General features: G+C 43.5%; 2 protein-coding genes across 3 annotated transcripts in view; both read right to left on the bottom strand.

The window, feature by feature from the left end:
- The window catches only part of LOC100030337 (all-trans-retinol 13,14-reductase), a 36,834-nt gene extending 31,132 nt beyond the window's left edge, over positions 1–5,702 (bottom strand). For both annotated transcript variants that reach the window (XM_001379837.4, XM_007477785.2), the window contains exon 1: positions 5,127–5,702. In XM_001379837.4, the coding sequence (XP_001379874.2) occupies positions 5,127–5,394 (268 nt within the window). In that variant the 5' untranslated portion in view covers positions 5,395–5,702. The remainder of the gene's footprint in view (positions 1–5,126) is intronic.
- A 3,344-nt stretch (positions 5,703–9,046) lies between these two features.
- Positions 9,047–10,544, bottom strand: LOC100030326 (ubiquitin carboxyl-terminal hydrolase 15-like). Its single transcript, XM_056813510.1, is given in 2 exon segments — positions 9,047–10,472; positions 10,475–10,544. Coding segments are annotated over 2 exon segments (1,404 nt in total). The 3' UTR covers positions 9,047–9,138.
- Positions 10,545–15,375: the final 4,831 nt, after the last annotated feature.

Raw genomic sequence — 15,375 nt, 5'->3', positions numbered from 1 at the left:
CACAGAAGTCAGGGAGGACAGGACTAGTGAAAATGCTCAGTCTGCAGATGGAAGGTCTTAGTGTCTTGCTGGAAGAAATATAAACCTTTCCATGACCTTTCCTCTGCTGCCCATTGCTGGGTTCTCTTCTGGCTTCAAGCTCTAGACAAGGGCATAAAACTCCTTCTGACCTTTGGACCAGTTTATGTGGGCACTGCAAGAGATCAGTGAGGAGAGCCAGAATATCCAGCTTCAGCCTTTGGTTCCAATTTGCTGGAATGATCAAAGGCAGTCGTTTCTCTGAGCCCCGTTGCTTTACCCATGAAATAAGAATAAAAAGTATTTCTCTACTGAAGAGATCCCGGCTTTATATCATTGTGAGCTACTAGGATTATTCTTCCTATAAAAGTTTTCGGGCCTGATTCAATTTGATTCCAAATGTCTTGGTGGCATTGGTGGGGCCTTGAAGGCAGGAAAGGAGGATACAAGTCTGATGACCAACTCTTGATAACTACAAAGCCAAGTCCAGAGAGGTGTATCAGCAGGTAGGCTGCATGGTGGTGAAGATTTTGGCCACAGCCTCTCTCAAAGACCATTTATTTAGTGGGGCTGCAATTCATGTGGGTAGAGGCAGCGTCCACAGAAAAGCAATCAACCAATAAACATTTATTGAGTGCCTATTCTGTGGCAGGCCCTGTCCTAAGAAGTGGGGTTACAAAAAGGGGCAAAAGATAGTCCCTGCCCTCAAAGAGTTTACAGTCTAACGGAAGAGACACCATGCAAACAAATAGATACAAAACAAGCTACCCACCAGGTAAACAGGAAATAATTAACAAAGGAAAGGCTCTGGAATTAAGAGGCATTCAGAAAGGCTTCCTGTAGAAGATGGAAGTGTAGTTGGGACTTGAAGGAAGTCGGGGACATCAGTAATTAGAGTAGAAGAGGGAGAGAGTTCCGGGTCTGGGGACAGCCAAAGGAAACACCAGAGAACATCTTGTTCACGCAACAGCCAGGAGAACTGTTTCACCAGATCAAAGAATATAAATCAGGGAGTAAGGGGTAAGAAGATTGGAATGGTTATGAAAGGCTTTGAATGCCAAATGAAGTATTTTGTATTCCATACTAGAGGTGATAAGGACCCACTGGAGTTTATTGAGAAAGTGGATGACGTGGTTAGATCTTTGCTTTAGGAAATTACTTTGTAATTTGTAATTACCTTGCAACAAGACCCTGGAGAAGGGGGTGGGAGAGGGATGAGAGAGAGTGAAGAGTCCAAGATGACTCCTAGTCGGGGAGCCTGAAGGACTGAAAGGATAGTGTTACCCTCTACAGCCATCAGAATTTAGGGGGAAAGAGAATGGATTTGATTTTGAGGTTAAGATGTATACTGGGGGATACTAATGTATTGTTGGTGGAGTTGTGGACTGATCCAACCATTCTGGAGGGCAATTTGGAACTATGCCCAAAGGGTTATAAAACTGTACACCCTTTAACCCCTGTAATACCATTTACTAGGTCTGGATCCCAAAGAGAGGGGAAAAAAGTGGCAGGGAGGTGGGGGGAGGACCTACTTGTACAAAAAATATTTATAGTAGCCCTTTTTGTGATGTCAAAGAACTGGAAATAGAGAGGATATCCATCAACTGGGGAATGGCTGAATAAATTATAGTAAATTATGTTGATGGAATACTATTGTGCTGTAAGAAATGATGAGTAAGATAATTTCAGAAAAAAACTGGAAAAACCTGTATGAACTGATGCAGAATGAAATAAGCAGAACCAGAAGAACATTGTACATAGTAACATCTATATTGTATGATGATCAACTGTGAAAGACTTAGATACTCTCAGCAATACAAGGATTTAGAGCAATTCTTAGGGACTAATGACAAAGAATGCCCTCCATGTCCAGACAAAGAACTGTTGGAGTCAGAATGCAGATCAAAACATACAATTTTTCATTTTAGTTTATTTGGGTTTTTATTTGGGGGTTTTGGCTTTATATGACCTTTCTCTTACAAAAATGAACAATATAGAAATATGTTTTGCACGACAATACATGTGAAACTCAGATCAAATTGCTTGCCATCTGAGAGGGGTAAGGGAAGAGAAGGAGGGAGACAGTTTGGATCTCATAATTTTGGAAAATGTATGTTGAGAATTGTTATTACATGTAATTGGGAAAATATAATATCTTTTAAAATAAATAAATAATCCAATTTAATTTTGAAAAAATTTAGAAATAAGATGTCTATTAGGCATCCTGTTCAAAATGTCTGAAAAACAATTGGAGATGTGAGATTAAAGACCAGCAGAGAGATTGGGGCAGGATAGAGAGTTTTGAGAATTATCATTGTAGAGATGGCAATTAAAAACCATGGCAACTGAAAACCAAGGGAAGTGGGGAAAGGAAAGGAAGGGAAGGGAAGGGAAGAAGAGAAGAGAAGAGAAGAGAAGAGAAGAGAAGAGAAGAGAAGAGAAGAGAAGAGAAGAAGAGAAGAGAAGAGAAGAGAAGAGAAGAGAAGAGAGAAAGAGAAGAGAAGGAGAGAGGAGAGGAGAGGAGAGGAGAGGAGAGGAGAGGAGGGAGAGGGAGAGGAGAGGAGAGGAGAGGAGAGGAGAGGAGAGGAGAGGAGAGGAGAGGAGAGGAGGGAGAGGAGAGAGAGGAGAGGAGAGGAGAGAAGAGAAGAGAAGAGAAGAGAAGAGAAGAGAAGAGAAGAGAAGAGAAGAGAAGAGAAGAGAAGAGAGAAGAGAAGAAAAAGAAGCCAGGATGGGACCCTATGGGACACCTATGGTTCCTAATATAGAGGAGGAACCAGCAAAGGAGCAGTCAGATAGGTAGGAGGACAATCAGAGAGAGAGGTGGCCTGAAAACCCAGAGAGAAGAGTATCAAAGAGAAGAGGATGGTCAGCAGTTTCAAAGGCTACAGAGAGGTCAAAGAGAATGAGAACTGAGACAAGGCCATTACTATATCTGAAGTCTTACTACTATTATGGTAATGTCCAGGTGACCAAAGATAACTATAAATCAACTATGGGGCATTATCTGCCACTGCCCTAAGTCCTTTCACCATTCCTTCCTAGGTCTAGGATGCACAGCAAGCAGATTATGGAATCTCCAAATTGGAAGGCAAACTACAGACCATCTACTCCAATTCATAACCAAACAATAATCCCATCAATAGTATCAATTGCTCCTTTGGAGTCTTCTGATGAAGGGGACCCCATTGCCTCCTCAGGAAGCCAATCCCCTTCAGGAATATTTTGAGTTGTAAGGGAGCCAACCAATAAACGGCCTCTCTTCAGACTCCAGCCATCACTCCGAATTCTAACTTCTGAGGCCAAGCAGGACAAAGCAGGTCCTTTCAAATACTTGAAACCAGTGATCACCGGTGATAACTCCAAAGGCCCCATAATGAACCAGGAGTGCCGCCTCCAGAGAGAGAGCTGATAGACTGCAGAATGAAATAGACTGGTTTTCTCTTTATTTTTCATTTCCAATTTCACGGCTAATATGGAAATGTGTTGCATGACTTCACACGTATAAAGGATATCATATTGTTTGACTTCTCATTAGGTGGGGGGAGTGCTAGAGGGGAGAGAATATGGAACTCACTATATTTTTTAGAACAAATGGTTTCAAACCCAGAGCACGTGGGTTCAAATCCCAGCTCTGTAGCTTATGAAAACAAAAGAACAAAATAAAAAAACAGTGATCATGTCTCCTTGAGGTTTCTTCTCCACCAAGATAAACAGCTCCTTTTCCTTCAGTTGCTCCTTGAATGGCTGGATTGCCTGTCCTCTCCCCCATTGTTTTGTCCTCTTCTAAAGCAACATGGATATGTTAGCATCCTCCCTAAAGTGTAGGCGGTCCTCCTCCCCCATCAAACTGAATGGGGCACTATAGACCTAGATAGAGGACAGAGATGGGAAGGGAAAGGCAAAGGCTAAGAAAATGTGACAGACAGAAAGAGACAAGAGAGAGGGAGAGGGAGAGAGAAGCAATTAGTCTGATTCTTTGAGGATCTGATCACAGTGCAGACCATAAGCTTAATAGATGGCCTTCACAAGAGTTTCTGTAGTTGAAAAAATGAGTCATCCTCTCCCCCAGGGATGGGAAAGAAGAGAAGCATTTATTAAGTGCCTACTGTGTTCCAGGTACCGGCTAAGTGATTTACAGGTATCTTATTGATCCTCGCAATAAGGTAGGTGCTAAAATGATTTCCATCTTACAGAGGAGGAAACTGAAACAAGCAAAGGTCCTGCCCAGAGTCACACAGCTCATAAATGTCTGAGGCTGGTTTTGAACCTTGACTCCTACCTTAGCTAAGCAGGGCTTCCCTTCGGTCCCACTCAGCAAAGTTTACAACCCACTAGTAAAGCCTTCATTAAAAAGAGGGGAGGGTCTGCGATTATAGAAGCAGAGTGGAGCTCAAAGAGATGTGAGATGAACCAAAACCTCCTCATTTAGAGGAAGAAATCCAGCGATAATGGAGAGCTAGTCTTGGACCCAAGAAGACCTGGGTTGGGCTCTCGCCTCTCACAATGTACCCCGGTGTAACCAGCGCCAAGTCACCTAAGCTCTCTGAGACTCAGTTGTAAACTGGAGTAGGGCCAGCTAGCCCGAGATCGCCTTTCAGTTACATTTGGATCCTAGGCCAACAATTGCACAGCTGCAATGGAACCCAGCGCCCTTGATCCCAGCTCCAGCCTTCTCTCTCTCCCGTCCCAGGGACTGGTAAAATACAGGGGGTCCCCCAAGTCTTGGCAGGTTTAATCTACTAAAACGGAGCCCCCTTTATTTATTTCAGCTGTTCAAGCTTAAGGCTTCCCTGAGAACTTGGGGAGGGACGTCCTGTCGAGGAGGATATCCGGCTGTTTAAAGAATTCCACAGTCTGGGTCAATGGGGCGATCAATAGGTATTTATGAGGCACCTACTATTATGTGCCACTGCTGAGATTCCTTCCAACCCTTCTGCCTTCCCTCACGGTGATCTCCCATAAATCCTCAATTCCTACAGCATTTTACAAAGAGGGAAACTGAGACTCGGGGCAGGGATTCGAACCTCCGAGGCTCTGGCCTCCAGAAGTTGCCGCGCGATCCCATTCCTAGCTGTCCCGTCTCCCTCCCCCTCCAGCCCGTCGCGCACCTTGCTTGAGGACGCCGCTGCGGGCCTCCTGGTCAGTCACCAGTGGCCTCGGCGGCCTCCTCGCGTCCTCCGCGAAGGGATTCGGGCCGTTCCAGTGGCGGCCCAGGACGAGCCTCCGGACCCCGGCCATCAACAGCACGAGCCCAGTCCCCAGCCCCAACGCCGCCCACAGCCATATGGTGCTGCCTGCCTCCAGCCCCTGCTGCTCGGTTGCCCCGGGAACGGAGGCAAGAGTCGGCTGGCTGGGGTCAGGGGGGTCTCCGAACATCGGTCTGCCCCTAGCTGATGGAGGACGGGCAGCGGCGGCCGGAGCGCAGCCGGGCTAGGGAAGGGGGACCGTGTGATCGACGGTAGTCCTGGGGAGAAGAGGGGGCCAGGCGCAAGGCCGGGAGGGCTGGGCGTAACTGAACTGGCAGTACAGGCTGAAGGATTAGAGGAGGACACTGAGGGGGAGGCGCCCGGCCCGACCGCTGCCCGAGAGAGAGGCCGGGGCTCCACAGCCCGAGGAGGGGAGCCCCGGGCTCAGCTCCAGCGGAATCCTTGAGAGCTGATAAAACCGTCCAAAGAGGACGAGGAGGCGCAAGACGGAGCCTGGGCACACCCGCATGGGGGGAGGGGGGGGAGAGGAGAGGGGGGAGGGAGGGGGAGGCGCGGGCGGGGCGCGGGACGCGGACCGTCTGAGTTAGAAGCTGCACTTAGTAGGAGGAGCGCCAGGAAAAGGGCAGCCACTGACCAGAGCTGCTGGGGGCGGGGAGCACGTAATGGGACCATGCGGCAGAGAGCAGAGCATCCTTGGGAGGAGATAGCGAAGCAGGGGGGCAGGAGGGAAGGGGGGAGGGGAAACCTGGGAGCCAGGCGCTGGAGCCGTCCCTGATCCCTCGCAAATATCCCTGTTTACTCCTCCCGGGCCCGGGGATTTCCCCCTCCCACCTCGAGCAGAAGGACTATTTGGGCTTTGTATCCCTTCCGCATCTGGAATAGGTAACCGAGGAACCCTCGCTTCTCCAATTGAATTGGGAACTGATAGACTTCAGTAACAAGCCGCTGGCCTTGGGGGGGCGGGGTATAGATGAATGGGGTGAACCCCAAAGAGAGGGGGCTGCTGTATGAGGACGAATATGGGAGAACCTAGCGGAGTGGAAGTGGGAACAGCTTAGTGCGCACTGAGTGTGCGTGCGTGGGGTGGGCGTGAGGTGGGCGTGGCTTACACAAAACCAGTGGCCTTTGCTGCTGCGGGGAAGGCGGTGCCGAGGGGATAGATTCACCAGGTCCTGGACGGCAAGAAGAGCGCCTTCTCTTCAGATTCCCGAAGCGGAGCACGAAGCCAACAGTTCTCCAGACTGCTCCATGATCCTGAATTCCAAAGCCCATTGGGGAAGCGGCCCCCTTCACTTGTACTCATCTCACGTCCCTGGGCCGCCCTGCTGTTTGCGGAATTCTGAAGCTCTTGGTCTTTCCCGTCCCATTCAGCGCCTTCCCGCAGGCTCAGGATCGCTGGAGAAACACTTCCAGCAGCCCTCACTGCTGACAGGGGGCCACCTTCCGGCCACCTTCCCTTCCAATCTGCCGCTGCATGTTGGATACGGAGCGATACAAAAACAGCGTCCAATTCCAGATCAGCGTTTGTTTTGGCAAAAGGAGGAAGCATCGCTGCAGGGTACGCACCGCGCAGAGCCCCAGGCAAAGCATCACGGGACGGCCTTCTTCAGTTCCCTGATTCCAGCAGTCACTGCACACACCTCGATCGGAAGCAAGTGGTTGTTGATAGAAGTCTAGTGGTAGTTTCTCGGAAGCCGAATGACGATTGTCTTTGTGCCGTTTCATCTACGGTGTACCCTCCTGTGACTTTGGAGTCCAAAGGCTGAGGCGCACAGTTTGTGGCACACGGGGCCTGGGACGCCAGTTGTTACAGGAGGTGCGGTTGTGGCCTCATGTTGGCATTCACGCATAGTGGCAAGACGTCGACGTCGCTCATCTTCAAAGGTGGCTGCGTGGTTAATGTGGGCTCGCCAGCTGCTTCTGTCAGAGGCAGCGAGTTCTAGTTGCTTTGGTGTCCTGCCAGCCCGCTTCAAGATTGACTTTAGCTGATCCTTGTATCTTTTCTTTGGTCGGCCTTGTTTCCTGAGTCCAGCTGACAGTTCCCCATAGAATCCCTGTCTTGGTATCCGCTGTGGGTCCATGCGGACGACGTGTCCAGACCATCGTAGCTGGGTGTTGAGGACTTCGATGCTGGTGGAGTTGGCTCTGTCGAGGACTTCCTGGTTGGTGATTCGGTCCTGCCATCGGATCCTCATCATTGACCGGAGGGAGCCGTTGGTGGAATTGCTCCAGCTGCTTCATGTGCCTCCAGTGCCTGGCTGGCCTTTTGGATCCTGGCATTGATCTCATGGTCTAGGGACCCGTCGTTGGTTGATAGAAGTACATGGGAGCAAACCCCAAAGCGAGGTGCACAGAAAGAGCACAGGCTAAACGGCTTAAAGAAGGGCTCTCCAAGCCTGAAGTCAGAGGAACAGGAGAGAAAGGCGGCATCTTCATTATCATCATCATCATCAGCCCTAAGCACACTTTCCCCTCTGCTAATCAATAGGAGCACTCGGTCTCTCAAGGTCCCAGGCATCTGGTTCCATGCCTAATCGTTTCTCCAATTTCACATGGGAATTATGTTATTTGGATCACGTCCTGGAGAGTTCTGACCCTTCTGTGAGATATGGACCTTTATACCTGTGCAAGTTCATGGTACGACCTGATCATGTAGGCTCATGGGCCTGGGTTCAAATCCAGCCTCAGACACTTACTAGGGGTGGAATCTTGGGAAAGTGGCTGAACTTTTCTGCCTCAGTTTCCTAAACTGTTCAATGAAGATAATAAAAGTGCTTACCTCACAGGGATGTGGTGAGGAATTGATGTTTGTCGATTGACTTGGTGATCTTAAGAGCTCCTATGAATCCAATAGTGGGCTTCATTTTGCTTTCTGTTCTTACTTTTTCTAAATTTTACTGACATTTTTTGGTTTTACATGACAAACATCTCCAGATCAACCAATCCTGTGAAACTCTCTTGTGACAGTAAAACAATTAAGAAAAACTAAAAATATAGTGATCTTACCCCAAAATGCATGGAACATTCCATACCTGTAGCCTCCCAACCCCTCTATTTTTTTTTCAGATTATTTTGTCAGGCCTTTGATTTAGCCATAATGAGTATGACATATATTTTAATTTTATTGTGGATGAATATCAGAAAAATATGAGAAACTGTCTTAAGTGTCATGCCAAAGTAGGAAAACTTGATGTAGTTAAGAGGTTAATAAGAGGATACTAGGCATCTTAATGAAAAGAAGACTCAAAAAATGGAGGATCTGAGAGATAAGTAATATTATCAATCTATTTTTAGTATCACATTCTGGGACAAAACTGAGTGAAAGAATGCAGCTATCTAATACATACTTGTGAGAAAACACAATTGTAAAGATTAAAATTTAGGGGAGATGGGGAGACTGAGGCAGGTAGAAATTAGTTTCTCTCTGCAAGGAGTATTATATTTTTTAGAGGTTTATTAAAGGCTAAAGATTAAAGAATATACAAGTAAGAAACATGTGCCTAGGCCAGAGGCCTAGACAAAATAACCTCACATCATGCAAGAGACGAATCTGCTCCAAAATGGAAGTCCAAAAAGAGCCAAGAGCCCCTCAAAAGCCTTTGAATCAGCTTAAATACCTTCTTGATCTCGGCCCAGGTGAGATTACAAGGCATTCTGGGGAAGTGGAGCAAAGGCTCATGGGGATTGTAGTCCTGTATTCGAGTCTATTTTTTACACAATAGAATGTAAGCTCCTTGAGGGTTGGGACTTTTATTGGGAAAAAAATACCACACCATCATGAAATTTTTTAATATTCTAAAAATTATGATGCTTAAAATTCTTGAGCTCATAAATTCCACCTAAACTGGGTTTGAAAATGAAGGTTCAAAATTAATTTCTTTGAATGTTATAAGCAGGACATAAATAGTGCTATTTACCTGGAAACAATAATATTTACCTGCATAGGTTTGGTAAGTGGATCCATTCTAACTAAATAAACTTCCAAGGTACGCTCTTTTTTCATAGGCAGTGGAAGAGTCAAGTAACAAAAAGGATCAAATGTTACTGAAATCTTAGCGCACTCAGGACAAACTAAGGTTGACTTGAAAAGGCCATGAAATATATCTACTATGATAGAATCATTTCTTTTTAAGTCGTTTTCCCAGGCTTCTTCAGCAACAACCTTGTCAGGCCTTCCATCAGCATCTTTCAATTGAATATAAGGTTTTTTCCTAATTCTATTCAAATCCTCATGTAGACCATCTAAGAGGAAAGCTAGTAATTCTTGGCAGTCTTGCTGTTGATACCCAGAAAACTGAGGTGCAAAACGTCCCACCTGTGTCTTAAAGGCTCTTGGGGTGACATAGCTGTATTTTCCAGGCCACATTTACTTGATGAGTTCAGCGTAAGATTTTGCTATTTCACCTCTCATTCCTAAGGGATTGTCAAAATTCAGTTCTTCTTGGTACTTATCACTGAGGAAATATTCAGTAGGTGGAGGGGTGTTGCTCAAACACTGAATAGCTGAATTCATGAAACATGGATTTCCCAAGTTACTTAGGCCACAGAGGCCAGGCTGTTCATTGTTTCTTCCTGGCTCTGAATAATCATAGTTCTTATAAGTAGTGTATGATGGGAGACAATAGTTTGAATTTTTCACATTACGAGTTGAAGGACCCCTTGGCCATGTTCCATCTTCATTTTTCTGCTCTATTACTAGCATCTGTCCTTGATATAAACCAGCATCCTGGATGCTACTGTCTGGCTTATTTAGTGGTTCAAATGTATTACTCAAGTATTTATTCCATAATCTGGTCTCTTTTTCATCTGGAATATTGAAGATTTTTCTTATTTCTTTTTTAATTGTATCTATTGTGTCAGCTTTGCTAAATCTTCGTGTTACAACATTGTTCGTATTTCCATTTTCACACAGCTTTAATTCTGTTAGATATACTTCTACTTTGCAGTGCTTTACAAACATACCCTGTTCAACCACCTTGCGTGCTATTGGTTCCTGACCCTCCATCAATGTGTACCAGCTGACAAGTTTATTCCAGCCTTCTGTTGGCAATAGAATATAATCCAATTCATCAATAAGATGTTCCTTAAGGGACTGAGCATCAGCATCTTTAAGGAGTCCAGAATTATCAATGGGACCAGGGTACACATTCTGATCTCCCATCTGGTATTTGTCCCAACTGTCAAACCCAACATATTTTTTCCACTGTTTGAACCGACTATCCACTAAATACCAGGTGTCCCCTTTCTAAGCGAGGTTTTGAGCAGCGTAGCGATGTCGGACTGCTGGGTGTCCAGATCCGCAGCTCCTCCCTCCGCCATCTTCTCCCACTAGTGGCAGAGGAGGTGGCGGTACTGGCGGCAGTGGCGGTGGAGGCGTTGGCACCACCCGGGAGCATTGTGGGAACACGGCGTCCCGCGGCCCGCCCAACCCCTCTATTTTTAAAGAGGGTTACATTTTTTAAAATTAACATCTATAGGAGAAAGAACACTATCCACATTCAAAGGAAGAACTGTGGGAGTAGAAACACAGAAGAAAAACAACTGCTTGATCACATGTGTTGATGGGTAGATAATTGGGGATAGAGACTCTAAACATCACTCTAGTGCAATTATCAATAACATGGAAATAGGTCTTGATCAAAGACACAATTAAAACCCCATGGAATTACCCGTTGGGGGGGGGAGAATGGGAGGGAAAGAACATGAATCATGTAACCATGGGAAAATATTCTAAGTTAACTAAAGAATTTCCATTTAAAAAAAAGAAAGAAAAAGAACTGATGGAGTCTGAATCCAGACCAAAGCAAATAATAATAATAATTAATTAATTAACATCTTATTTGACAGAGAGAGAAGGAAGAGAAGAGAAGAGAAGAGAAGAGAAGAGAAGAGAAGAGAAGAGAAGAGAAGAGAAGAGAAGAGAAGAGAAGAGAAGAGAAGAGAAGAGAAGAGAAGAGAAGAGAAGAGAAAGGAGAGGAGAAGAGAGGAGAGAAGAGAAGAGAAGAGAAGAGAAAGGAGAGGAGAAGAGAGGAGAGGAGAGGAGAGGGGAGGAGAGGAGAGGAGAGGAGAGGAGAGGAGAGGAGAGGAGAGGAGAGGAGAAAGAGAAACAATTCCTTTTAACAATTTTGCTTGATCAAGCAAAACGACTCACCAGACTTTTTTCTGGCTGTCTAGAGAATCAGTCAGGAGGAAGATGTCATGGTTCATTATTGATTCTTCCCAGTTATTTCACTGATTAGAATTCATATGTTTGTCTTTATAGTTGTGTTGTTATTGCATAAATTGCTCTAGTTTCTGTTTATTTCCTTCTTAATTTTTACGTCCTCAAAATCGTTTATTTTTATACTATTGATATTAGAGTATGTTACCTTCCTGGTTCTGCTCACTTCACACTGCATCAGTTTGTATAATCTTTTCCATGTTTTTGGAATCATCTATTTCCTCTTTTCTTACAATGCAATAATAATATTCTATCACATTCATTTGCAATAATTTATTCACTCATTCCTCAATTGATGAGCATTCTTTTGATTTCCAGTTTTATGCCACCACAAAGAAAGATTCTAGAAATACTTTTAATACATGAGACCTTTTCCTCTTTCCTTTAATTTTGGGGATGGGGTATAAACCTAGCAGTAGGTCAAAGGATGTGCACTGTTTAGTAATCTTCATGACATCTCTCCTCTGACATTGCTAACCCACTGATACAAGCCCTCATCACCTCATACCTGGACTATTGTAATGGCCTGCCTCAAACCCTCCACTCCAATCCTCTCAGCTATTAAAGTGATTTTCCCAAAGGTCAGGTTGAATTAGATCACTTCCTGCTCCCCTTCCCCCTTTCCCTTTCTAGTCTTCTCACACTTTATAACTTTCCTCCATGAAATCTGTGATTATAGTAACAATGGCCTCCTTGCACAAGACACTCACTCCAAGCATTTTCACTGGATGTCCCTGTTTATGAAATTGTTTCCCTCCTCATCTCTGCTTTTTTGACTCTGATTTCCTTCAAGTTCAGCTAAAATCCCACCTTCTATGGGAAGCCTTTGCCAACCCCCCTTAATGCTAGTGTCTTCCCTATTGACTCACCCCAATTTATCCTGTATAGATTTTATTTGTATGGTTTTTCCATGTAGCCTCCCTCTTAGACTATGAGCTCCTTAAGAGCAGGGACTATCTTTTGTCTTTCTTTGTGATTATCACAGTGCTTGATGCACAGTAGGCACTACATAAATGTTACTTGACTAACTATTTGTGATTGGTTCCAATTTTCTTTCCAGAATGTTTATCTCCACTCACAGGTCTAAAAATAGTGCCTCCTGTGCCTGTTTTCCCCTAGCCCCTCCAACATTTGTCATTTTCCATTTTTGCTAACGTCACTGATGTGATGGATGTGAAGTGGAATGCCAGTATTGTTTTAATTTGCATTTCTATAATTAGAAGAAATCTAGAGCATTTTTTCCATATGGTTATAGATAGCCCTGCTTGTTCATACCCTTAGCTCATTTATCAGTTAGGAAATGGCTCTTATACCTCAAAATATTGATTAATATCTTATACATGAAGTTTGTAGCTATTAAAACTTAAGGCACTCTCTCCTGTGTCACTCCTCAAGCTTCCCCTCTGACCCTCATGACTCAATCCAAAGGACAAAGGAACACATGATATTAAAGAAATTAAAGCTTAAAGCTGTACAAAAACTTTTAGAATACCCTGGATATCAAATAGGACCCTTCTTTCCCTACAAACCAAGAAGATAAAAATCCATCTTGGCCTGCTCATCTCCTCTTGTCTCATGAGATTTCTTTAAGAAAGAAGAGTCCCAAACTACCAGCCCAGGCATGTTTACTTTGGGCAAGTTGCTTAACTCTGTTTGCCTCAGTTTCCTCATCTGCAAAATGAGCTGGAGAGGAAAATGGCAAAGCATTCTGGTATCTTATCAAAGAAAATCCCAAATAGAGTCACCAAGTGTTGGATACAATGAAAATAAATGAACAACAAAACCACTACAAAAATGCTATAAATATTTTTTGTGTATGAAATGTTTTCCTCTTTTTTTGACCTTTTTGGGGACATAGGTATATTAGTGGCATCTCTGGGTCAAAGAGTATGCAGAACTTAATTATGCCTTTGTGGCACTGCTCCAAATTGCTTTCTAGAATGACTGTACCAATTCACAACTCCACCAACAATGTAGTACTATATCTGTTTTCCCATAACCTCTCCATCATTTGGTGTTTTTCTTTAGTCAAATTTGCCAATCTGAGGAATATAAGGTGGAATTTCATGGGTTCTTTCATATGCATTTCTCTAGTTATTAATGATTTGAAGCATGTTTTTGATAACTTGGATTTCTAAGATGTTTTTGTTCTAATATTGGAAAGATGACATATACAACATGAGTATAAAAATATGCATAATAAGGAGCAATTACAAGGAGGTATGGCCCTAGCTGTTGGGGTAAGGGTGAGGGGTGAAGACCAGGAAATGCTTCAGACAGAAAATGGCTCTTGAGCTGAATCTTCAATAAGAATCTGAATTCTTAGAAATAGAAGCAGAATGGGAATACATCCAGGGTACAGCCAGAACAAAGCACCAAGATAGAGATAGGAGATGAAGTATTGTATGTAAGCAACAGCAAGAGGACAAGACTTTTTGGATGCAGAATTATACATAGAGTACATGGGAAGTATTCTACATCAAGATTGGAAGAGGGGTTTGGGGGGCAGGTTGTGAAGATGATAGACAGACAGACAGACAGACAGACAGACAGACAGACAGACAGACAGACAGACAGACAGACAGATAGATAGATAGATAGATAGATAGATAGATAGATAGATACACAGATAGATAGATACATAGATAGACAGATACATAGATAGATAGATAGATAGATAGATAGATAGATAGATAGATAGATAGATAGATAGATAGATAGATAGATAGATAGATAGATAGATAGAAGGATAGATGGATGGGTAGATGGATAGATGGATGAATGAATAGATGATGGAGACAGGTACATAGACAGATAGGCAGATAGACAGACAGATAGATAGATAGATAGATAGATAGATAGATAGATAGATAGATAGATAGATAAAAGATAGTGGATAGATGGATGGGTAGATGGATAGATGGATGAATAAATGGATGGATGGATGGATGGATGGAGATAGATAGATAGGTGGGTAGATAGATAACAGATAGACAGACATAGATAGATAGATAGATAGTAGATAGATGGATGGGTAGATGGATGAATGGATGGATGGATGGATGGAGATAGATAGGTGGGTAGATAGATAAGCAAATAGACCAATGGAAAGAAAGAAAGAAGGAAAGAAGGAAAGAAGGAAAGAAGGAAAGAAAGAAAGAAAGAAAGAAAGAAAGAAAGAAAGAAAGAAAGAAAGAAAGAAGGAAAGAAGGAAAGAAGGAAAGAAGGAAAGAAGGAAAGAAAGAAAGAAAGAAAGAAAGAAAGAAAGAAAGAAAGAAAGAAAGAAAGAAAGAAAGAAAGAAAGAAAGAAAGAAAGAAAGAAAGAAAGAAAGAAGGAAAGAAGGAAAGAAGGAAAGAAGGAAAGAAGGAAAGAAAGAAAGAAAGAAAGAAAGAAAGAAAGAAAGAAAGAAAGAAAGAAAGAAAGAAAGAAAGAAAGAAAGAAAGAAAGAAAGAAAGAAAGAAAGAAAGAAAGAAGGATGGATGGAGATAGGTAGGTAGGCAGATAGATAGACAAACATAGATAGATAGTAGATAGATAGATAGATAGATAGATAGATAGATAGATAGATAGATAGATAGATAGACAGACATAGGTAGGGAGATAGATAGGCAGATAGACAGGACATGGAGAGAGAGTGGGGGGAGATAGGTAAATAGGTAGATAGATAAATACATAGATGCCTTGTTATCTTTTGTATATAATTCCATCTGATCAAGTTGATATTTCATATGTATCACCATCATTTTGAGTTCTCAATCCTTTGTTACCCAGATCACAATTGCCTTTAACCATTTGCCTCAACTGGGAGTCTGCAGCTTGCTGGAGGAGACTGGATGTTGCAGATCTGATATCTCATGGACTTCATTTGGACAACATACAAGCAGCCCTTCAAGCAAGAGTGAACAGGAGTTTCCCGAATATCCTTTGAC

Source organism: Monodelphis domestica, chromosome 1, assembly GCF_027887165.1.
Source record: "Monodelphis domestica isolate mMonDom1 chromosome 1, mMonDom1.pri, whole genome shotgun sequence".
NCBI classification, from domain to species: domain Eukaryota; kingdom Metazoa; phylum Chordata; class Mammalia; order Didelphimorphia; family Didelphidae; genus Monodelphis; species Monodelphis domestica.
Note: the sequence above shows the minus strand (reverse complement) of the source record. Positions and strands in the feature narration are given on the sequence as shown.